This window comes from Cenococcum geophilum (genome assembly GCF_001692895.1).
Source record: "Cenococcum geophilum 1.58 unplaced genomic scaffold K441scaffold_3, whole genome shotgun sequence".
NCBI classification, from domain to species: Eukaryota; Fungi; Ascomycota; class Dothideomycetes; order Gloniales; family Gloniaceae; genus Cenococcum; species Cenococcum geophilum.
Window position 1 is genome coordinate 3,583,996 of NW_027137561.1, and position 23,689 is coordinate 3,607,684.

Consider the following 23,689-nt stretch of genomic DNA (forward strand, 5'->3'; position numbering starts at 1 on the left):
TTTTTCTCCTGACCTTCGTTCTTATATGACCGGGGGACCCCGGGGGGCCCCGCGGGGGGGATATTTAACGGCTCGGGCGAGCCTTTTCAAAAGGGGGGATAGAGAGGCTAGGAGACAATAGATTCTAGGAGGAACGACAAAGAACGGAAGGCTCCTAGCGATACGTATTACTGGCCCGGGCCGGGCTATATGGCGCGGAAACTGCCAGGACTGCCATACGTATCAACCCGACGTTAGGACTAGTGCCGTACGGCCCGACGCTAGCACCGTACTGCTACCGACTTCTACTGCTCTGCCTGCAGCTGACTGACTCTGCTGCTCTACCTGCAGCGACTATTTGGAATAGATCTATGGCCTAGGAAGGAAAAACTGTTAATATTTTTTTTTTCTTGCACGGGGGGACAACTACAAAGCCTGAGGGCAGGCTTTTACTGAAGGGGGGGGGTGATGTTACGGCACTGATACAGACCCTAGTCAGGGGCTCGGCCGACGTGTCCTTTCCTCGACCTTCTTCCAGACCTCGTCTTGGAACTCTCGTTCACTGGCTACCAATAGATTCTTGTTCTTTTGACTGAGCCTTCACAGTAAGACGCCTATATAAGTAAGCCCTATAGTACGCTCTTTCCTACTAATATCTAATACCGCCCAATTAAGCGTAAGTCTCTGGCTTTTATAGATAGTAAGAGCGAACGCTAGAATAATAGGAAATTAATAGCGCAAGCAGGTACCCTTAGAGCCCTCCTACTTACAAAAGGTAAAAAAGATAGGGACTACTTTCTTACTATTGCTGCCGGTAAATAGCGCAGGCCCGTTATACCAATTAACTGTAACTAATAGCGCCTATAGGAGGTCCTTTTTAACATCCGCACCTTCCTTCTATACTATATCCTTAATTATACTAATAGCACCGTTCACTAAGCCTATATCTACCTAGATATTCTATAGGAGTATAACCTTAGTACCTTAATATATATATAGCTTTAGTATAGTATTACACTATTCTAGAGTAGCTTTAGAGGTACCTATACTAATATTAACGGCGTATATAGGCAATATCGGTCGTTAGAGGTCTTTTATCCTATTATAGTTATACTTACTAACTACAGCTCTAGTACTATATAGTTAAATTGCGTTATTAAAGCTAGTAACCTTATTAGTAAGAAAATTCTACTTATACCTAGTTAAAAAAAGCCTCTAGGTTAATTCGCCTATAGTGTCGTTATATAGCTCTATAAGAGCACTCCTAAATACGGCACTCCTAGCGTTATTACTACCCTATTATATAACCTAATCCAAAACAGCAGCTTAATTAATTACCTCGTACGCGAGTCTTCCTATATAGGCGAGTTCCGATACCTTATTAGATAGTTTGTAATATAAGGCCGTCTAGCCTACTAGTAGTAGTTAATAGAAATCACCTATAAGCAAGACGCTTAATATAAGGGATCTTTTAGTCCCTTACTTAGCTATATCCTAGAAGCTCTTAGGGGCTGCTAAGGCTAGCCTTTGGCTAGGCCTTGGCCACCCCTTATAAGCTTCTTAGGCTTACAGCCTCTTCCTCCCTTATTGGTTCGTCTCTTGTACCTAGGCTATTACCTATCCTTATTACTATATCGTCCTCTTCTATTAACTCCCTCTGTAATATATGCTCGGCTTACCTACTCCCTACCGTACACCCTAGTAATATACCTTATACTTAATCTACTAAAATATTTACCCCTACTATAACGGAACCTTATAGCAGGAACTACGGTAGGTTCGTTAATAGGCTAGGTATATAGATATGCGAAGTAAAGTTAATAACGTAATAATAACTGGTGGAGTAGTTGCCCAATAGATTAACTCTAATTATATTCTAAGAATCACTATAAGGAAGAGAACTATTTAGGTAGGGACTGTAGTCCTTTAAATACACAACCGTACTCCTAAGAAATCCTCTATATACGTAATGTACGTATACTCTACTTGCTCTATTATAGATCCCACGGATTATATAGATTATATAGATTACATTATGTAACCTTAGTTACCATTCCTCGTTATATGGTTCTATCGGCTCCATTTTAGACCGTGCCTAAATTAACTGTCAGGGCACTGAGCAGGCTGATGGAATGATACATATGATGCTCTATATGGAAGAAGCTTAGGGGCTCGAAGGCCCCGAGAAGATATCTACACGATGGCCCGCGCGCTGTCACGTGACACGTCGCTGAGCTCAAAGAGACTGCCCAAGTACCCCCCCTACCAACACACCCCCAGGCTCTATGAGCTCTAGCGAATAGGAAACTCCTCCGGGATGACTATACCATACTCCGTAAGGTTGTGGTTAATAGGTAGGGGTAGTACAAGTAGTAAGAAATGCAATTAAGAAAGAAAGACTCAAAGAGAAAAAATTGACGACGCTCGATCGCCCGTCTGCCATGCTAAAAGGTAGTATTATTAAGCTTTTGAAAATTGGAACCGAGTCGATTGGCATCAATTCCGAGGTTCCGCCGGTCGTAGTATGATTTCCTAATCAGGCCTAGGTGGCCCAGGTGACTTTGGTGGCACCGACACCTTCTTTAATCGCCTTATAGACGTCCTTTGGTGAGCTTTCGTCAAGCCGTCTGCTGGTTGATCCATGCTCGGTATATGGTGTAGTTTAATCCTACCCCGTTCAATATCCTTGCGGAGCTTGATATCCGCATAGTGGTCCTTTGGTCTTTTGACGAATCGATGCGTCTTGACCTTCTTNTGTTGAGTCNTCTCAACAGTNAGTGTCTGNCGCCAGNGAGGAGCCTCTGGTGACTGCAGGGCTTCCTTCGACATTCGCGGTATCTTGATCTTGTACGGAGCTCTTGGATGAGGCTCCGGAGGGGTCGGCTGTATATGTGCGTAGGACGAGCATGCGACTGCCGTATAAGAGACCTTCTTTAGTTCAGCAGCCTCTGTCTCCACACCCCCCTCAAGCTGTTGTTCAATTCGATAGACGCCACTGTCATCAGAATCGACGCCGTCTTGATCGTTATGACCGTCGTCGCCCTTGGCGATCGTCGGTATCATGCTCTCCCTGCCTACGAGGAGTGAATTAGCAGTTGATTGCCGTGTCTCCTTCGCAGGTGTAGTTTGAGAGGTCCGGCGCTTTGCCGTCGTCGAGGCGTGCGCAATATATTGAGGCTTTGAAGCCTGTCGAACGACATATAAGCCGTTCTTGCAAGTCGCTCTGCCCACCACCAAATCGTCGGAGTACCGTCGAATCGTACGGCCACCTGTTTCCTTGTCAGGCCCAATGTAGAGCTTCTTGCGCTTCTCAAAAGCCGACTCCGATAGGAGCTTGTAAGGTGATTTGGGTGCATAGTAGGCCTCGGTGGCTACCATGCAGGTGTTGCCGTCGTCCATCAGTAGGGGTATATGTACCATTCCTTTGCCAATCGCATAGTGGGTAGTCCCCCCTGACGTTCCTATTTCGTAAGGTGGTAATAGAGTCGTGTACTCAATGAACTGACTTTGTTCATTGCTTATCGTAATATTGGAACAGGAATCAAGGAACCAGTCGTCCTGATTGTTGTCGCCCAAGTCGTCGACTATGGCCATGCTGCTGATGAATAGGCCTTCTGCTGAGCCTCTGCCTGTCGTTCCGACTTGATAATTTGATGTAGTCTCCGCCCCTTCTTCCTGGGGTGGATCTATGCATAATATATGCTTTTTGTAAGGCCTCCACGCCGGGTATCGAAGCTCCGGGTGAAGGTAGAAACACCTCTCCTTGTCGCCAGGGTGCTTGCCATTGCAATGTGAGCAGCGCTCAAGTTCCTTTTCTTCTGAATTGGATTTTGGTTGATCGTCTTTGGATGGGTTCTTGCTGACTGAGGACATCGCGGTGGAGGTAGCTGGCCGAGTACGACTCTCGTCCATAAGGTCACTCACCAGCTCCTCTATTGTAATAAGGTCGTCCTCCCTTGTGACTCTCCTGGCTGCTTCTCGTCGATTAGCCGTCCATATAGGGAACTCCTCCTCTACTGCGTGAAACAATCGGGCGTGCGCCTGCTTCCTTGATATCGGCATTGACGCTGCAATCGATTTTCTCATACCCGAGACAAAAGTTTCCCTGTAGGCTTCGAGCGAGGTGTAGTCTTTGCGATTGAGCCATTGATTCCATATTTGGTAGTCGTGAACGAGACCTTGCGCGGTGCATAGTGATCGAATCGAATCAAGCAAATCCTTGATGGAGTCGCGCGGCTTGCCTGATGCAGCAAGTCGATCGCGAATTGATTCCGACACTGCGCCCTCAATTATCTCAAGTCCCGTTATCTGTTTATGTCGCCATTCTCGGCGTTCGTTCGTATTCGTTGGCGGCTCTACAGCCGTACCTTGTATCAGTGGTAGGAGGTCTTAAAGCTCAAGTCGTCGTACGATTCGACGATACCATTCTTCGTAATTACTCTCCCCTTTCAATGCAGGAACAGCCCCAAGAGAGCTGTGGTATTCCTTTTTCTGTACTGTGTCCGCCATGATATGCAATCAACCGGTTCAACCGTATCGTGCTTGGCGTGTATTTGTATTGGTTTGTTTTGAATTTCTGTCGCACCGTGCCGGCTCTGAATTCGAGGGTATGTGGCTTCGTGTCGACCAGTCAATTAGAAAATAAAATGGCAGCTGATAGAGCTTTGATTGAAGCTGCAAGAGGGCTCATAACCTGTCAGGGCACTGAGCAGGCTGATGGAATGATACATATGATGCTCTATATGGAAGAAGCTTAGGGGCTCGAAGGCCCCAAGAAGATATCTAGCACTCTGCCACTGCGCGAGGGAACGCGACGCCTCCTCTGCCGACTTGAAGAGATGCGAGGAATCTGCGACTTTGAAGAAGCGTTGCAGCTAGATGCTCCACACCCCACCAAGGATCAGACTGCTTGAGGCTATGTCAAGCGGTTCGCTACCCCGCCAACTCAACATCAGCGGCATCTCCGCAAGGGACGGCGCGCAGTCCTTTACGGGCATAAATCTCGGATCTATACACTTTGCAGGTGCTAAAGACCGCCAAAATTAGTCTACTAAGCCCCTTAATCCGTCTCCCGCTCGGCATTGGCGGCTACTAACAGGTGTGCTCCGATAGAAACGTTCGAGAAAGAAGTTAGCGCCTGTCTTAACGCCCTCTTCCTCACTGACCACGAAACCGACCGAGAGAACCTCATAAGCACGAAAGGGAAGAGGGTCGCTAGTACCTGCGAATGGGTCAGAGACAATGCCACCTACCAATCCTGGCTGGAGGGTGGTACGCACCTTCTCTGGATATCCGGCGGCCCTGGCAAGGGGAAGACAATGCTCTCCATCTTCCTTACCGAAGAGCTAGAAAGAATTTCGAAGGAGGCAAAGGACACAGAGCTACTGTTCTACTTCTGCAGCCATCAAGACGAGAAACGCAACACCGCAGTCGCTGTCCTTAGGGGACTAGTGCACCAGATCGTGACGAAGCGTCGAAAGTTGGCCAAGCATGTTTTACCGTACTTCGAGACTCAGGAAAAGGCCCAACTGACACTGTCGTCTCCCGGGACCCTCTGGATCATTTTTAGAAAGCTCATCCAAGATCCCGACCTTGGTATAGTCTTCTGTGTGCTCGACGGTCTTGACGAATGCGATCAAGATACAGTAAGACTACTAGTACCAAAGATTATCGATTTATTTTCTCCAGAGACCCCACAACCGACTGATAAAGCATTCAAGCTGGTGATCGTCAGCCGAGATATCTCTAGTCTACACAGCTGTGCACAAGTTAAGCTTGATCCTGACAACGACGGCCTGGTCGCTAATGACATTGAACGATTCATCTCTATTAGAGTCCAAGAACTACTACGAATAGAAGGCTTTAAGGAGTTACGCGCGACTGTTCAGAAAGCCCTTCTAGAGCGTTCCGAAGGAACCTTTCTATGGGTTGGCTTCGTAATGAACGAGCTCTCCCAAAAGAGGACATGTAGCGAAGTGCTAGAGGCCCTACGGGCTCTTCCAAGCGGACTGCCTGCAATGTACAGCCGAATGTTGCTCCAGATTGACCCCAACCGCAGACTTACTAGTTCTCTAATCTTACATTGGGTTACAATGGCTGTTCGTCCTCTAACACTGGAAGAGCTAGCAGCTGCTATCGGCACCCAATCCTCTGCTCTAATTACTGCGGAGCATGCCGCTCGAGACCATATTGCTTTGTGCGGGCCTCTCCTCAAGGTACAGGGGCACGAAGTTAGTCTTGTCCATCAGTCGACTAGGGACTATCTGCTGCGAGAGGAGGCCGATAGCAATCTAGTTCTAGAAGAATATCGCATAAAACCAGAGGAAGCGCACCTAGAACTAGCACGGACTTGTATCGATTGCATTGAGCATAGCATTACGCAACATGCGCTTCCGGGCGTTGGTAATGAGTCTTGGGCGGGGAAATCCCCACTATTAAAGTACGCAGCGCTTCACTGGCCAGAGCACGCAAGGTGCTCTTCTACACTCGCCGCGGAGCTCTTCGACCCCTCGAAGTCCTTCTTCCAAAAGGAGTCTAGTCTACGGAAGAATTGGTGGGAAACCTACCTGAAAATTGAACGAATGCGGAGTGAACCTGCTTTGCCGTTACTGCATATAGCTTGTCAGTTCGGAATTGCTCCATGGGTTCAAGCGCTGCTGAGTATGAAGACTTGGATACCTAGGTTCCGCAAGTTCGCAAACAAGGAAGCAAACAAGGAAGCAAATGACCAGAGGCCACTAAGTTTAGCAGCTTCGGGAGGGTACGAGGCGGTAGTGCGGCTGCTGCTCGACCACGGTGCGGACGTCAACGCGAAGAACAATAATGGATGGATGGCGCTGCACACGGCAGCTTCAGGAGGGCACGAGGCGGTTGTGCGGCTGCTGCTCGACCGCGGCGCGGACGTTAACGCTGGGGATGGGTATACAGAGACGGCGCTGCACTCGGCGGCTTCAGAAGGGCACAAGGCAGTGGTGCGGCTGCTGCTCGACTGCGGCGCGGACGTTAACGCGGAAGATGGGTATAGAGGAACGGCGCTGCACTCGGCGGCTTCAAAAGGGCACAAGGCAGTGGTGCAGCTGCTGCTCGACTGCGGCGCGGACGTTAACGCGGGGGATGGGGATAGAGGGATGGCGCTGCACTCGGCGGCTTCAGAAGGGCACAAGGCAGTGGTACAGCTGCTGCTCGACTGCGGCGCGAACGTCAACGCGGAGGAGGATAATAGAATGACGGTTCTGCACTTGGCAGCTTTAGAAGGGCACGAGGCAGTAGTGCGGCTGCTGCTCGACTGCGGCGCGGACGTCAACGCGAGGGATGGTGATGGACAGACAGCACTGCACTCGGCAGCTTCAGGAGGGCACGAGGCGGTTGTGCGGCTGCTCCTCGACCGCGGCGCGCACATTAACATGGGGGATGGGTATAGAGGAACGGCGCTGTGCTCGACTGTTTCGTACTACTCAGCTTCAAAAGAGCGCAAGGCAGTGGTGCAGCTACTGCTCGACCGCGGCGCGGACGTCAACGCGAAAGATGATCGTGGAAGGACAGCGCTGTACTGGGTGGCTTGGGGGGGCAACGGGGCGGTAGTGCGGCTGCTGCTCGACCGCGGCGCAGACGTCAACGCGGACTATAGATGGACGGCGCTGCGTTCGGCAGCTTCAGAAGGGCACGAGGCGGTGGTGCGGCTGCTACTCAATCACGGCGCAGACGTCGACGCGGAGGATGATGGAGGGACAGCGCTGTGTTCGGCAGCTTCAAGAGGGCACGAGGCGGTTGTGCGGCTGCTGCTCGACCGCGGCGCGGACGTCGGCGCGAAGAATAATGATGGAAAGACGGCGCTGCACTGGGCGGCTTTAGGAGGGCATGAGGCGGTGGTGCGGCTGCTTAAGTTAACTGGAGCCTCTTCATAACACGTTGCATGACCTTAATATTTATCAAGCCCTATTTTCACATAAAGTTTATAAATTATATTAATATTTACATTTAAGTGTTCCTACTCGTCTATAGGGGCGTAATACTCTATATATTACTAGTTCCTATTTTATATTATCTATAAAGGTCTCCCTATCATAGGCCGACTATATCTTATAGAATAGGCTATAAATTAAGTCCCACTAGGCGATCTACTTTACCCTATTTTACTAACTAAGCTTATATCCCCCCCTTTTATAAGCTAGCCTATATCTTTAACCATTAAGTCCTTGTCTAACTAGCCTATATTTCCCCTATAGCCTCCCCTATATATATTAGGTTGCGTGCACTACGCCTATTAAGACCCTCCTGTGAGTCGCCTATAAGTCGGCTGTAAGTCGAACGCCATAGGGCCGTCGAAGCTAGCCTGTGTTTCCGCTCCTAGAGCTTTGCCCGTATTTCCACCTCATTAAGCCGTCTAGTCACCGTCACGTCGCCGCCACGTCGCTGTCTGTCGAACGGACTCGTATATAGATTGATCTATGACGAAAAAGAGACTATATATACATAGTGGTAGGTAGTAAGACATACAAGGGTAAGCAGCTGAGTGGTAAGATATACGAGAGTAAGCAGCTGAAAAATAGTAAGCAAGTCCAATTTAGGTCGACACTGTCGCTGCCGCTGTCGTCCAGGTCGCGCGCACTATGCCTATTAAGACCCTCTTCTAAGTCACCTAGGTGTACCAGATACCAGATAGGCCTTCGTAGAGGGGCCTTAATAAGTTCTCTAGGTAGGGGCCTTAACGAGTCCTTCGCGGTGGCCTTAGGGCCTTGATAAGTTTCGTATAATTCTGTAACCTTAACAAGTTCTTATAAGTAGAGGTTCCTTACGCCCTCGCCGCGTTCCCTTTGCGACCTTAGAGCTAGTGTAAGCCCAAGAGTATCCTATTATACGCCTAGGGCACGTCTACATTAACTGGCTAGATAAGGCCAGTTTCGGGCCTGGCCGCGGGCCAGGTAGTTATATATTAGGTAGTTTTTGTCAGACGCTGAGCAGGCTGATGGAAATGATACATATGATGCTCTATGAAGAAGAATCTCAGGGGCTTGAAGGCCCTGAGAAGGTATCTACACGATGGCCCGCGCGCTGTCACGTGACACGTCGCCGAGCTTAAAGAGACTGCCCAAGTACCCCGCCCTTACCAACAGTTTTTATATCCCAGTCTCCCTTAATAGGCCTCCCTAGGTAGTAGGATAGGAATCTTAAGCGGAGGCAGTAAGGCTCCTAGTATTATTAAGGGTAATGCTTTATATAATCTACCTATAATATTAATAAGTACCTATAATAGAAGAGAGTACCTATAATAGGGAGTGCCTTATATATATATATATATATATAATATTATACTACGTATAATACTACGAATATAGTCTAGGATACAGCGCTATAGTTCTATATATATAAATACTATCTTAGTAGTTTGTAACCTTCTAAACTAGGGGTTTACTACTCCCTAGTAAAATACTATGCTATTGACAACTATTAGGTTGCAAAAAAATAGTAGAAAAGACTATAAGAAATTAAGAAACCCTAATGCCTATCCCTATTCCATTCATAATTAATTTTTATCCTTCTACTCTCTATTATCTACTATTAACTACTTTCTAATAGCTATTTCTATTCTATCTAGAAATAGAAAAAGCGCCTCTTTTCCTCTCTTTATACAGAATAACTTTTTAAGAGAGAGAGAAGAGCTTAGTTACTTTGATATCCCCCCCCCCTTATCCTAATATAGGGGTAAAAGACTAACGACGACGCCAACGACGATTTGTAACTATTACTCAATTGCCACTAGGCCGATATTGCCACTCAGTCGGTAATAAGTAATGAATAGGTAATAGAAATGGGTAGTAAGACATACGATGGCAAGAAACAGGGTGGTGAGTCATAAGGTGGTACCTCGACGGTCGACAATAGCCGCTACGAACGAGGCGTGGAATATTGAGAGATGCTGATAGTACCAGTTAGGGATTGCGTACATAACCCCGGGTACTACCTGATTCTTCTCATGGCTCTGCAGTACGCTGTGGTCCGTTGAGATTGCCACCATAGTCCTTCGATAAGGCACAGATACCTGAATGTAGGCGGACAGCTTATGACCGGGCGAAACATATTCAACCAAAATTAGATGAAGCCTTTTAGCATATTCAGGCTCACTGCTCCGTGTACACTCGCCCTAAGGCCTACAGAAGACTTTGCTACTTTCACATGAGAAGTACTGTAAAAGCTAACAGATCTTCACTGGTCCGTGAGTGTGGAGGTCTGTGCACGAACGCAGCCTTAGACAGAAATTAACCAATAGTTTCATCGAGCTTGCTGTCTTGCAGGAGGACCCATCCCCGGAGTACATTACCAATCAGGAGGTTCTAAACAAAACAAGGCAGTGACGCTAGCGGAACCGGCACAAGCGCAGCCCCAAAAGGTTATTGAGGCTCAACTGCTTATCATCATTATTAAAGCACGGACAAAACGCCCTGCGGCTGTTCCGACACGACAAATATTCGCCCCCAAGCTTGTCACATTGTCCACCTTTCCCGAGACTAGCGCGATCTCGCGTATTCATGGCTTCTACCAGACCTGCGGGTTGGATATCAAGCAATTTTCCAGGTTACCGCCTTGAAAAGCAAGTTGTGATTAAGTTCCTTGAAGATAAGTTCGGCGACTGGGAGGATGGCAGTTACAGCGAGCAGGATTTTGACGTCAAGGTTCGCAGAACAATTCAAACTGATTTCGCAAAATACTCACACACTGTGATCTACAGTTCGAACAAGACAAATACATTTTCAACATCCCTAGGAGCCTAACCACTGTAGGATATCCCCCATTAACCAATACATAGTTCACTGAGCTAACAGAACATTAGGCCGAGGAAGAGGAGCTGATGAGGCTTCGAATACCGGATTCCGATGACGAATAGGGTTCTTGGAAAGGCGCCTTGCCGCAAGTGCGCAGCAGCTGAAATTTCAAAGATTGCGGGGTCACTTCGAGGGGCTGTGTTCGAAGCGAGAACTCGCCAAGGCAGGCGAGGTATCAAAAGGGTTTACGTAGCGTGAATAATTGTTTTTGTCTCAGGTGAACTTGCAACGCGGGCAATGCGAACGTCACGTTTTGAGTCCTATTCGCATGAACATCTCAATCCATATCACGTGAAAATACTGTTAGCTCGCGTTTCATGCCTTCAAAAGTCACCGCCACTGGGGCGTTCCGGTGAGCCGGTCCTGCTTTGCCTCTGGGCAGTGCACCATTCTCTGGCCCTAAAAGTACAGCATTGCCGTCTCACCTGTAGTACATGCTCGATTTGAGGAAACCATCTCCATTGCTGTAAACTATAGTGGTTTTTCGAGCAGCATGGACCTATCAGAAAGGTTTCGTCAATCCTGTGAGACATTCTCGCATTATCCGCAAAACATCGTCTTTCCTGAAACATACCGTCATTATCTCATCGAATACGTTAAAAGGCTCGATGAAAAAGACAAGCAGCTCTTTTGCGATGGAACGACCTCCGCAAAACCGGCTGTTGACATCTCCGAGTTTGTAGAAGCCGCGACAGGTAAATGAGAGTCTCTCTGCCTCCTCCCCGCTAACTTTGTGTCACCAGGACTCGCACATTTTCGGGTAAAAAGTATAGATGAGATGAAGGGAAGGCTCCATTTTCTACAATCTCCTACAATTAAAGACGCGAAATCCCGGTTCATGTACGTCGAAACGACTATTTTTGACCCCCAGAAAGGGTATTCGAGCTAAGAAATCAAGATTCATACACGCTCCACATTCCCGTGAACAACTCAACACGACGAGAGCTATGCTTCTCTGCGCATTGACGTATCACCAAGTTATGCCTGCGTTCTTAGATTTCCTCTTCCCTTTTGGACAACAAAAATATCAAAAAGATTTCCATTCCACAGGTTTTCGACACGAGACACGTCTAGATGAGGTTGATCGAGGTCTAGCACTTCCAGATCTTGGCCGTTCAGGCCGCACCCTGCAGCTGTGCTATTCTCTAAAATCAGTAGAGCCTTCAAAAACTGGTAATGAGGAATGGACAATCAGACAGACTGCACTCTACCATTCTTTCGATATGGAATCTGGTCGAGCTGTTTGGTTTATTATCAAGGCCAATCAGATGATGAAAAAGCGGATCAAGGAATCTAGCAATTCTCCCGAACTAGTATCATTTGAAAACCTCAGCCGTTCCTTCGCATCAACTTTCGGGGTGCATTTGATGTTGTGCGACTGGGCCCGCGAGAATTGGCGATGGTACATTAATTCATTAGAAGATAGGCTTCAGGAAAGAACTGAAGATACGCTCCTTGCTCCAGTGAGCAGAATATCTACTGCTCCTCTTTCGGGACCACAACGAATAGCAACAGCACTACCAACAGGCCCAATACAACGCCAATCATCTACTTTGGCATCAGGGGGGATCCCACTGCAACGTCTCGTGCGGCATGTGACTGGATCGCTCAAGCCCGGAAGATCCGCAACTATACCACCACAAACTACTCCGACGTCAATGCATATACCAGCATTTAATCCGCAAATCGCGGCAATCGATCCCGAAGACTATACCTTCAAGGATCTCCAGCAGCTTCAGTTTGATGAAGAAAAGGCAAACGAAGCATTGCTGATCCTGAGGATGAACGCAAATATCCTTCTTGAACTAGTTGAATACTATCAGTCTCTATCGAATTCAGAAGATTTCCCAGACGATCTGAGGAAGAATTGCAAAGGGGACGTGACTCGGTTTCGGAGACGTGTAACAGGTGTAATAAGTGACTTGCGGATGCAGCAATCTCGCATTGAGATGCTTCTGCAACTCGCGGCAGACAGGAAAAGCTTGGTAAGCCCTTCACTCATTCATAGCGGATGGCATTATTAACATAACTTAGCTTTACAGTATATTTGAGCACCGGAATATGGAGACCAATAAGGATCTCACTCAAAAGGCACAAATGTCCGCAGAAAAGATGGAGGCATTAACTGAGCAGATGAACGACATTGCCATCAAAACCGAGAGGGAGACAGTATCGATGCGAATTGTCACTATTGTCACGTTATTTTTCCTTCCAGGAACATTCGTATCAGTAAGTAACGTAGGGCCATGCCTATTCTCGGCTACTCTAATGTCTGATGGCTGTAGACTCTTATGAGCACCAGTGTGTTCCAATTCGACAGCGACACGAAATTAGTAGAGTCTAAGGCTCTTCATCTATTTCTAGCTATTTGCCTGCCATTGATGGCATTGACTTTCGTATCAGCGTGGATGTATTTCAAGCTTGAAAACAATAAGGACAAATCAAGATGGGGAAGATTTTCGCTCAAGATACCCTCTTATCCATTTCATTCGCTTCGGCCCGAGACCGTGTAAAACGTTGTTTCAAAAATCTTTTTACTTTCCGATACTTATACCCTGTTCAATATTTCGTCATGAAGTGTAAGAGTACTGTAATACGTGGAGATGCGGTGTCACTTATTTCAAGCTTTGCGTGACCAGCCGAATCTGGTTTGGTGTAACTTGGTCCACCGCTAGTCCCCACAAATCGCCGTCCTGCAACTATTATTGTTCTTCCTTCAATGCCTAATGCCATTCGTGATGGAAGAAACGTTGTATTTAAGCAATTGCGTGCATAAGGCTGGCACTGATCGCATATTCAGTTTCTTGTGTGGTAGCACGCCGTCGAAGACCCCGATGATATTCGTCCAGAGGTATGCTTACATCCTCTCAATTCTCGCTCATCGAGAGCCTGCGGACTCAAGCACAGCTAGAATACCCTAAATACGGCACAGCAATTCCTCTAGAGCTAACTAGAGAAAGAGCTCAAGTATATACTGGACTAGCCTCCTTACTGGCGGCTGCTGGGTGGGTGTGCTGAGATAAGGGAGAATGGCGAAGCTCACTCACGTTTATCCAGTGGTAAAGCATTTCCCTAGCCGCCAGCCTTGACGAAGATCCTAGCTTCGTTTTTAGGATTGGATAAAAAAGTTAAAATAGTGGTGCTTTTTCTTCACTTCGGTTATTGGCGTATTTTTGAGTTTATGTATTTCACATTCCTCCCATTCTATTATCTCTTTTCAAGAGTCACACTCAAAGCTAGCGTTACGCGCGCAACTCGTGCTTTATTCTGTACCCTCCCCTTAACGGCTATTCTACTATGAACGGCAAATTTGACGTCACGGCCGTATAACGCTACCTTTATAGTGATGACGGCTCGCCGCTCCGCTCTCTAGAATCATCGAACCCGCAAAAAGAGTACTTTCCACCAAAAAATCGTCTGAATACGCCTCGACACCTTGAGTTTATGTGAGACCTAGAACAGCACGGTGTCCGTCGCAACAGTGGTTGGTAATGACCAGGTGCCAGCAGCATCATGATTTACTGTGATACGATGGTACACTACTGGAAGAAGTTTGGAAACACTGGTTCCGGAACTGGAAGGAGATGGACAGACAGTTTTACGTCTATCCTACGAGAATACTGTGATATGGGGGGCTGTCATGTGTAGCTGTGGTGGATGTCCACTCAGCAGATTGCTTCTTTTGTGATCGCTCGCGTATGAGCACGGATACAACCACGGATTCAGGTACGTACCCACTTGAGCTCCCCCTCGAAAGCGAGTCAATCTGACATGTTCTTTACGCATACTTAGAGCATGCGCCATACCATGGAAACACAGGAAGGTTGAGAGGGGCAGTGATCGACTGCATTAGTTCGCAGAGGTCAGAGCCGATCGAGGCGTTTCTTCACCGACTAGCGGGTACTCGATGTGGGTTGGCTCAGCCGTGCGCCACTGCTCGGTGGTTGCTCGATGGTTGTTAACGGCCTGGCCTTGCCCTGCTAGCCCTAGGCAGCTGAAGTCGAACTCCTCTCGCGCACTTTGTCTTCAATCTCATGTTCAATACCCAAGATCCCTCCGTATATATGTCCATCCCCCTCGTCTCGCCTGTCTTTTGCTGTCCGAGCTTACATTGGCTGAGGGTGTCTGCGAGCGCACCATGTCTGAGTCAGAAGCCGTACACAGACCCCGCAAACCGCAAGCTGATCACAACCATGCTCTCATAGAGTACCACAACTGGCTCAAAGATACCCGCGTGCTAGGCAGTGGCTGTCTTACGACTGAAGCGACCGATTCTGACTGCCGATTCGTGCCTAAATCCGACCTCCAGCACTACCTGAAGAAAGAAACAATCGTCAAGATTTTGCGAGCGTTAGGCATTCGACATCACAGCGCCGATGTCATACTAAAGGGCTACCTCAAGAATTTTGCTATCCTTCTAAGTCTAGATCGTGGGGAGCTCATCGAGTGGTTCCTCCAGCACGATAGCCTTTCAGATAAGAAGCTGCCATTCGAGACATGCCCTCCAACATTCCCACAGACGAGCGACTCGGACTTCTTCAATACATTCTCTAGGCGGCAGTGGATGTTCTGCGCCCCTACATTTTCTTGCAGGAAGCACCATATATGGGCGTTGAATGACGGCTGCATCTTACCTATCGTTGAGAAGGAAGAGCTTGGTCGCGGTGGTAGCTCAGTCACTTACAAGATCAGATTGCATCCTTGCTATGATCGCTTGATTGGGGAAAGCGATCAAAAAAAGGCATTCCAACGATATCGCATCGTCTTATGTTCAATTAACTAATAGTGATAGTAGGGAAATAACAAATTCGCCCACGTATATGTTTTGAAAACCTACAATACACACGATGCGGAAATTCGTTATAGAAAGGAGCTGGACGCATTCATACATTTGCGGAAAACGCAACGATCTACAAGGAGCGTGATACAGTTTTATGGCAGCTTTAAGCATTGCGGTGCTTATAGCTTGATTCTGGAGTATGCAGACAAAGGTACCTTGGAGCAATACTTCCAGACCACCGAGCGACCTTCGAATGGGCCGGATATTCGTAAATTCTGGAAAAGCATCTTACAACTCACAAAGGCTTTGAGTCGAATACACGAGGTAGAAGCTGCGGATCCGGGTGATCCTGAAATATTCTATGGGTAAGCTTTTCCTGGCTAAAACAGTTGTAGGCACCATATCTAACAGTGGCAGGTGGCATCAAGATGTGAAGCCAGAGAATATATTGGTGTCGACACGAGGCGACCAGCTGGAATTTGAGTGCGAGTTCAAATTAGCCGACCTTGGACTTAGTCATTTTAAGATTGCCGGGGATGATGCGGAAGACCGCGACTCAAGAGGTACTCGAACATATGGTAATTATACCTCATTGTGTAAATTGTATAGTCAAATAACCTTTTGCAGGAGCTCCGGAATGCTACCGAAGCAATGCATTTCAAGCCAAAAGCCGCTTAAAAGTGACGCAAAAAGTCGACATCTGGTCCCTCGGCTGCTTACTAAGTGAGGCTGCCGTGTGGCTTGTCCGCGGAAAGACTGGGCTTGACAATTATCGTCGCGAACGTCGTGGAGAGATGGAAGAAAGGGATCCAGACTTCACAGATTTGGGTTGCTTTCATGACGGTACAGAGGTGCTTGACGTTGTGATTCGGACCCATGACATGCTGCTTGAAGATCTCCCTCGATCAGATAATATTACTGATGGGGTCTTGGAATTGGTACAGCGAATGTTGAAGAAAGTTCAGGTTCGGCCTACAGCTTTTGAACTTGTGGACATGATGGAGGATACTTTCAAGAAGTCTCAGAAGCACCAAATCTCACATAAGCTCCACGATTCAGGAAAAGCGGAAGCATCAAGTCCAATTCGAGCTCAAAGCCTTCCTGCACCTCGACATCCCCCGAGGACGCCGAGGAGTAGACCAGTGGTTCAATCACAATCCCGAGGTGAACTTGGTTCTGGCGAGTTCAGTTCCCCGACAGGATATATGGAGTATGGCCTTCGGATCACGGAGGAGCCCCAAAGCGAAAGTCCAGATGCGATTACTGGGTTCGAGGAAGAAATGTATCACCAATCTTTCGATGATGGCTCTGCTATACTGAGTCCTCACTATCGGGGGGTATCGAACCCGAGGACAGAGTCTGAAGCTACGGAAAATCGGGGATCGAGCACTATTCTTGAGAGCTCAAGATATTTGCGAGGCCATGACGAACAATTTTCGAGCGCGTTCGGCTCATCCCAAATTAATGCCACTGGCAGCAGTATGAAGAATCGTGGGAAACCTCTACTGTCTTATGCAGACCGCAAACGAGCTATGAGCGACTCGCCAAATAATTTTGCCAACGTCGGAGGGGGTTTTACATACCAAACCAACGCGTCCAGAATTCCGTCAAGCTCTCCCGTATCTTCAAGCGTTTACTCGCCCACTATTCAGGCCACCCCTGCAAGTCCATTCAAAAACAGCTACAGCACAGTGTCTTCGATGGTGGATTCCAATGTTAGTGACCATAACAAAGGCAAGGTTGTGATTAAACAAAGCCCTCAAGGATCCGAAGTTAGTCGCGCCAATGACGTCTCACGTGGCAGCCCTGTGCAGGCTAAAGAGAAGTTACCCGACTTGCCATATATATCGTTTGATGATGCATACAAATGGAGACAACAGCGTCGGGGGCGCTCCAAGGAGGAATTGTGCGCTGAGAATGTTCTAGAGAGGCTAAATCGTCGAGACCATGTATGTATAAAGTACCATCTGCTTTGGGTGAGACAACTAATGGTAGTTAGGTCTTCATTATTGATAACTCACCGTCCATGAGGCAATACTGGCCTCAAGTATTGCGGGTTTTGGAAGTGTTGGCTTATATCACCAAAGAGAAGGATCCAAATAAGCTTGAGCTATATTTTACGATGAAAGCGGGCAGGTTCTCCGGGTCAAGCAGCACCGAACTTGTAAACGCAGCACGACCACGCAAGGCTACAGACAAGGCTACTGGCCTCTCCGATTTATATCCACGCATCCACGATATTTTCAGTGACTATAAAAAGAATCTTAGGCGGAAGTCCTTCCTAGGGACTTCATCCCGCCGACCAATGAGCCTCTATATACTTACGGATGGGAACTGGCAGCCTCCAAGGGACACTGAAGAGTGTATTGCACAATTAGTAAGGGATCTTGATATGAGTGACCAATATCAGGTTGGGATTGAATTCATTTATTTTGGAAATAACCGGGACGGAAGAGCTCGATTGGAGCATCTTGATGATGGCTTAAAGGAGGAGTTTAACCTTAAATGGTAAGCCATAACCGAGATGTATTGTGATTCGTATCTGATAGTTACCTAGGGATATCGTTGATACAGAGCCCGCAGATGGGAATATCCTAAAGATGCTCCTTGGCGCCATCAACAAATGGTTTGACGGCGATAAAGACCAGCGTTCTCCCACCCGCGGTTCGACAATGTATAATTAACGGCCCACCGCTCCAGTCTCCCCCATTAGCCAGTCGTCGGCTTTGAAGTTAGTTTGTCGTAATTTTCCACATCGGCGGTGCACTTTACTCCATCTGCATATGAGACGCCAAAAGCATTTATTAATCGCCATTACAGTCTAGATTTTTTTTATTTTAGGGGTTCATGCTGCATGGGCATTTTTGCCTTGTGCGGATTTTTTATTTCAGAGATACCCGGGATGAATTAGTTTAGGATACCCCCTTTGACACCAGGTTGCGGACTGGCGCAGAACGTCTGGTGAATATTGGTAGGATAGAATAGGGACTAGGATGTTCGGAGTTTAAGTATCAATGCTGCGGAATGATTCTCTGCGTCATTGATACATTTATATGTAAGAAGTGATGGATTTATACAGCCGTATTCAAAAGTGAATGAGCTCACGGATATTCAAGGGTAGTATTGCTGTACAATCATCCTGTACATGAAAGTGTTTTCTTGCTATAAGAAAAAAAAGCGCTTCAACTGCGCTACTACTATATTCCCCTTTCAATGTAGAAGGATTATGCATATCATTCAGGGTGAGAACGAGGGGTCTGTCTGAAGCCTAATTTAGTTACGGTTGATGTATTTGGCCCACTACATATAGACTCTGACATAACATAAAATCTAATACGTAAAGTCCTCACGAGTAACACCCGGTAACAACCCAATTAATTGCTGGTTCATGGCATGAGTTAAGGCCAAGATTTAGAGATAGCGTCGCTAGAATATTAACGGAAACATAATGGGAAAGTAAACTACTGCATAGTCATCATTTCTGAGCCAGCATAAGACGAACTTGTAGCGAAAAAAGAAGTAGAGCAAAGCGGAGCGGTAAATCTTATGGATATGCATTGAGTATATATAAAGTAAATCAACACACGTCTATCACATACGGCCATAGGTAATGGAAAGCAGAGGGTCCCGTCCGCTCCCCTGTACTTAAACCATTAACCGGCAGATTAGTAGTTAGGTGGGTGACCACTAGCGAATACCTGCTGCTGTATGTCTTTGTGTTTTACTTTTTGCTCCTCTAAGAGTTAATTCCTAAATGCTTGACACTAGTCTTTTTATTGCATCCATTGCTCTGATGCTGGATAATCGGACCTATCCCTTGGCCCGTCAGCGTCCAACGAGTAAGCGGTCCGTGCGCGAACACCAGTTTCGAAACAACGCGTGCACCTACCTACCACAATGCAAAATACAGTTCCGCAGGAAAGATAAGTGCTAGTAACTTTATATCGAGCGACTTAACTCCTAAAACCAGGCGCGTATATTAAATTACTACAAAACCAAAGCCCTACACCCCCTAGTATAGGTGTTAAATCCAGTACGATTGATTGGCTAGTTCTTATCGATAACCGTTGGACGCGAATTGACGGGCCAAGGGATAGAACTCGGTTACCTACCCCACCAAATCGGTACCACTTTGGAACTCTATTTCATCTATAGCCTTTCTAAACAGCTTGAAGCCAATCATGAGGCTGGCTTGAGAGGGTATAGGTAGGAAATCTAGCGGGATGATTAAACGCCACGGAGAAGGCTTGATAGCACAGCCAGGAACACAGCACATCCCAAGCTAGATTTGGCGTCAACAAGCACTGCATACCTGCGGTAATACTTTAGCCCCCTGACCATGAATGCTAAGAATTTGTGGCTATCTCAAGAACCTAGAAAGACGTTGCTTAATATGCTATGTTCATGGAGGATTTCCTTTCCTAGCTTTTCATGACTTTCAACCGCTTTCTCTTATCCCATTGCCCATATCCACTCTTTCTACTGATCCTGCGGTTCGTGATACCTTCCCACTACTGCATAGTCCCGGTTCGAGGACAACACAAAATGAACAGTGCTGACAGAGATTACATCCCAACCTAAATCTCCCACCCTCAGCCCTCCCGATAGCACTATATGGCAGCTGCCCACTTACGGTTAACTTCTAGACACGACCGGGAAATATGAACAACGCCTTGCGTACCTGGTTAACTTACCTACCTTTCCCAATCCGCATCAATCAATCCCGCCGCGATCAAATAAATCACACAGCGACGATTACCATGTCCATTTCAGAGCTCTCCACCCCCTTTAAACACTCCAAATCTCACCAAAACATCTCGATGCCTCCAACTCCCTCTAACACAGCTTACAATGCCTCCCACCGGCACTCCACTAACCATCCTTGCCCTCCTGACCCCTCGCACCTTCGCCTTCCAACACAACATCACCGTAGGCCTCGAAGGCCTCACCTTCAACCCCCATAACCACCGCCTCCGCCGGCGCCACGCTCCTCTTCCTCTTCTACCCAGGCCTGCACAACGTCGTGCAAGGAGTCTTCTCCCCCTGTACGCCTCTCGCCGGCGGCTTCAGCTCGCCCTTCGTGCCCGCAACCAACGCCACCGCGCCCGCTCCCACGACGTTCGAAGTCCGCGTCACGAGCACCGCCCCGCCGTGGTTCTACTGCTCCTAGGACACGCACTGCCAGGCGGGGGTGGTGGGCGTGGCTAACGAGCCGTGAGGAATCCCATCCCCCATCCCCAATCCGAACCCCACCCCACCCCTTAAAACCGCTAAACACCTCACATACCCCCCCTCAAATCCCGCACATCCTCCTCATACTCCTCCTGCTACCACCATCCCCTTCCTACCTTCCTCGCTATGTTTAGTTTTGAGGAAGCGCGGCGGCTGATACCAAGGCGCGGAGACGCGGCCAACGGCACCACTCTCGCCTAGTAACCTGAGCGCGAGTACGCTGACTGGGAGAGCGGGTAGAGCGGACCGGATTGGATTTGGAGGGCGGGCGGTTCTGGGAAGCGTTGGGGGCGGGGATTTGGGGGTTATGAGGGGAAGAAATTGGAATTGGAGAGAGTAGAAAAAAAGGGGTGGGTTCAAGAAGCCGCTTACGGGTTGTAAAAGACGCAACGACAACACCTCGCGATTATCGAAAAAGGGCCGAAGAAGAAAGGATATTTCTATACAAACTTGTAGTACAAAAAGTTGTGTCTCTGGCCAGTCAGATTACATCCCACCGCGCTCCATCCAATGCTGACTTGCGTCGCCCCCACGCCCAAAAAAGTCTACCATGAAACAAACACAGCTCGTGGTATCTCACACTCCCGCTTCTCGACTGACGCGCCTTCTCTGCTCTATCCAGCGTGCTCCACGATCTCGCTGACCAGCTGTCCGTCCTTGATGTAACTCCTGAACTGCTCCGGGATCGGGCACTCGGCATAATCGCCATCCTCGTCTTTCGGCGGCAAGTTGATGTTGATACTCGTGCACTTGCTGGTGAAGATTTCCGTGTTTGTGCTGTCCTTTGACAGGTAGATCTGGGCCGAATCAACTTGGTCAAGCAGGACTGTGGGTAGGGAGCCGAAGACCTGGAGGGCGAAATTAGGGCATTTGATGACGTCTACAGAACTGACGAGCGAGTCGATGATGAGGGATGTGCGGGCGCTGTTGTCGACCGAGATGGCGTTTGCTTTGCCTACAATGCGGATCGTGGTGCTCTTGCAGCGGGAAATGAGGATCGCATGGGTTAGTGTGGCTTCGATTTCGACAATGTCGCCAGGCGAATCGAAGTTGTCCTATCCCAATTACCGTCAGTGAAAACGTTTCCCGCCGGATTTGGAAGTATAGCGGGGAATGGAGGTAAAGAGCGGGGGTAGAGGTAAGGTTACTGCTTACAATTATCCACTTATTACCATCCAGTTCTTTCCTCGGCGGTTTCTTCGTCCGCATGCTTTCCGGCTTCGGCTTCTTACCTGGCGGTGCGGGGCTTTTGCTTCGCCCAATTGACCCTGTGCTATCGCTGCGTGTGGGTACCGGTGCGTTGGCACGTAATGACGGGTTCTTATGTGTCATCTGACTTGGATCCACCTTTTTCAATCCTGCAGTCACCGCCTCGCCCCGGTTAAGTTCGTTGAAAACAGCTCCCATATCTGCAGCCTGTGGCTTTGAGGCTTGCGGCATTGGTGGAGGAGGAGGAGGAGGTGGTGGTGGTGGTGCGCCTGCTGCGGAGGGAGGGGGTGCGGCAGAGCCGTTGGTGGTTACGCCGGCAGGGGAAGATTTGACTTGTTTCAGCGCCTCACCAGCGTCGATTCCTTCCTTATTCCAGGCGACGCCATTGGTGTGGTATTCTTTTATGTAGGTAGCAAGGGACTTGAAGAGCTTGTAGAAGGCTTGAACCCATTCGACGTTGGTTCGGTCGGGTCTGGGTAGAAGTATTAGTGATAATCCGGTGAAGAGGGTTTGGAGATGCCTACTTCTCCTTATACTCCTTCAGCACTTTATTGCCAAACATCTGTGCACCGCCGAACAGCTCCGCAACGTAATCTGCTGGCTTTGGGTTTGATTCCACGGTTATCCAAGCAAGAGCTCCAACGCCGTCTGCTACTAATGATAGAGGATCCTTTAAGGCAGGCTCCCGGTTCGACTGCCTTACATTGTCCACCTTTTCCATAGCTTGTTCGAGGTCTTTCAAGGTGTCTATGTAGACAGAGGATGACATGTCTGGTTTTTTTGCTTTTGTCGTGACGAGGAGGAATTGCCGTTGTGCGAAAAAGGCCTGCAATACAGCTTTCGCCTGAAAGTCATGGCAAATCAGAATTTGCGCCACATAGCTGAAGCTTAGCAGAATATAATATGGCTTACCTGCCCATCAATGACCCCGCCCAATTTGCTACTAAGTTCCACCCAAGCATTGAGCTCTGTATTGAGAAGGATGTCATATGCCTCAATTGAACGAGGTAGTATTATTGTAGGCTTTGAGGCAGGAACAGAAGCCAGGCCTGGCATCGGGGGAGCGCTCGGTATCGAACCCGTGCCTTGGGCTGAGGAGCTTCCATTTGCAGTTGAAGCCTCGAGGCCGACTGATGACAAAGCGATGTCTTCGAGACGGGAGGTGGCGGCCTCAAGTCTAGATATCAAGGTAGTTAGTATGGAGTCTTGGACTTGTACTGGTCCTGAGAGACGATGGGTTCTGGCGTCTTCCATGTTGACGGACGAGTATTGGTAAAGGAGTGGCGGGAGGGCGAGGAACCAACCGTTTTATAAGAGTGGTCAGATTGTTCATGTTGTTTGTCGTCGCCATTATGCGGGGAAAAGGTGGGTATGCAAGGGAGCCAGCTGGTAGTGCAACAGGGCTTGCTGGCGGGCGGGCGCGGCAGCTCTCGGCAGCTTCTCGAAGAAATCAATAGCCAAAGGGGAATGACGGATGGTGGCGGAGTCAGAATGAGGCTCGTGCAAGCATGCGGGTTGATGAGAGTGTGGGTAGAAATTATCTACGTGGAGCGTGTAACGGATGGTGGTAGCTCTCTCCCGCATCTCAGACTCGCCTACGCACGGCCAAGAGGAACATCAGCCATCAGGCCCACCAACGGTGACTGCGCTGTCAGCTCCATCTACATTA

At 48.3% G+C, this 23,689-nt stretch overlaps 5 protein-coding genes across 5 annotated transcripts; 4 read left to right on the forward strand and 1 right to left on the reverse strand.

Moving 5' to 3' along the window:
* Nucleotides 1-5,090: 5,090 nt before the first annotated feature.
* Nucleotides 5,091-6,452, forward strand: K441DRAFT_440748 (uncharacterized protein; the record flags this gene model as incomplete). Its single annotated transcript, XM_067641673.1, has 1 exon — nt 5,091-6,452. A coding segment is annotated over one exon (1,362 nt), but the record flags the coding sequence as incomplete, so codon positions are not given.
* A 384-nt stretch (nt 6,453-6,836) lies between these two features.
* On the forward strand, nt 6,837-7,052 carry K441DRAFT_459112 (ankyrin; the record flags this gene model as incomplete). Its single annotated transcript, XM_067641761.1, has 1 exon — nt 6,837-7,052. A coding segment is annotated over one exon (216 nt), but the record flags the coding sequence as incomplete, so codon positions are not given.
* Nucleotides 7,053-11,746: 4,694 nt separating this feature from the next.
* Nucleotides 11,747-13,312, forward strand: K441DRAFT_536832 (uncharacterized protein; the record flags this gene model as incomplete). The annotated part of the gene is made up of 3 exons (XM_067642438.1): nt 11,747-12,784; nt 12,834-13,028; nt 13,085-13,312. 3 exons carry the CDS (start codon nt 11,747-11,749, stop codon nt 13,310-13,312), a joined length of 1,461 nt encoding a protein of 486 aa, XP_067509414.1.
* A 1,625-nt stretch (nt 13,313-14,937) lies between these two features.
* Nucleotides 14,938-18,263, forward strand: K441DRAFT_673414 (kinase-like protein; the record flags this gene model as incomplete). Its single annotated transcript, XM_067650646.1, has 6 exons — nt 14,938-15,561; nt 15,595-15,944; nt 15,997-16,157; nt 16,207-17,528; nt 17,579-18,087; nt 18,137-18,263. 6 exons carry the CDS (start codon nt 14,938-14,940, stop codon nt 18,261-18,263), a joined length of 3,093 nt encoding a protein of 1,030 aa, XP_067509415.1.
* A 3,162-nt stretch (nt 18,264-21,425) lies between these two features.
* K441DRAFT_537527 (adenylyl cyclase-associated protein) lies at nt 21,426-23,274 on the reverse strand (the record flags this gene model as incomplete). Its single annotated transcript, XM_067642486.1, has 4 exons — nt 21,426-21,866; nt 21,967-22,492; nt 22,545-22,864; nt 22,933-23,274. The coding sequence occupies 4 exons, from the start codon at nt 23,272-23,274 to the stop codon at nt 21,426-21,428; spliced, it is 1,629 nt and encodes a 542-aa protein (XP_067509416.1).
* Nucleotides 23,275-23,689: the final 415 nt, after the last annotated feature.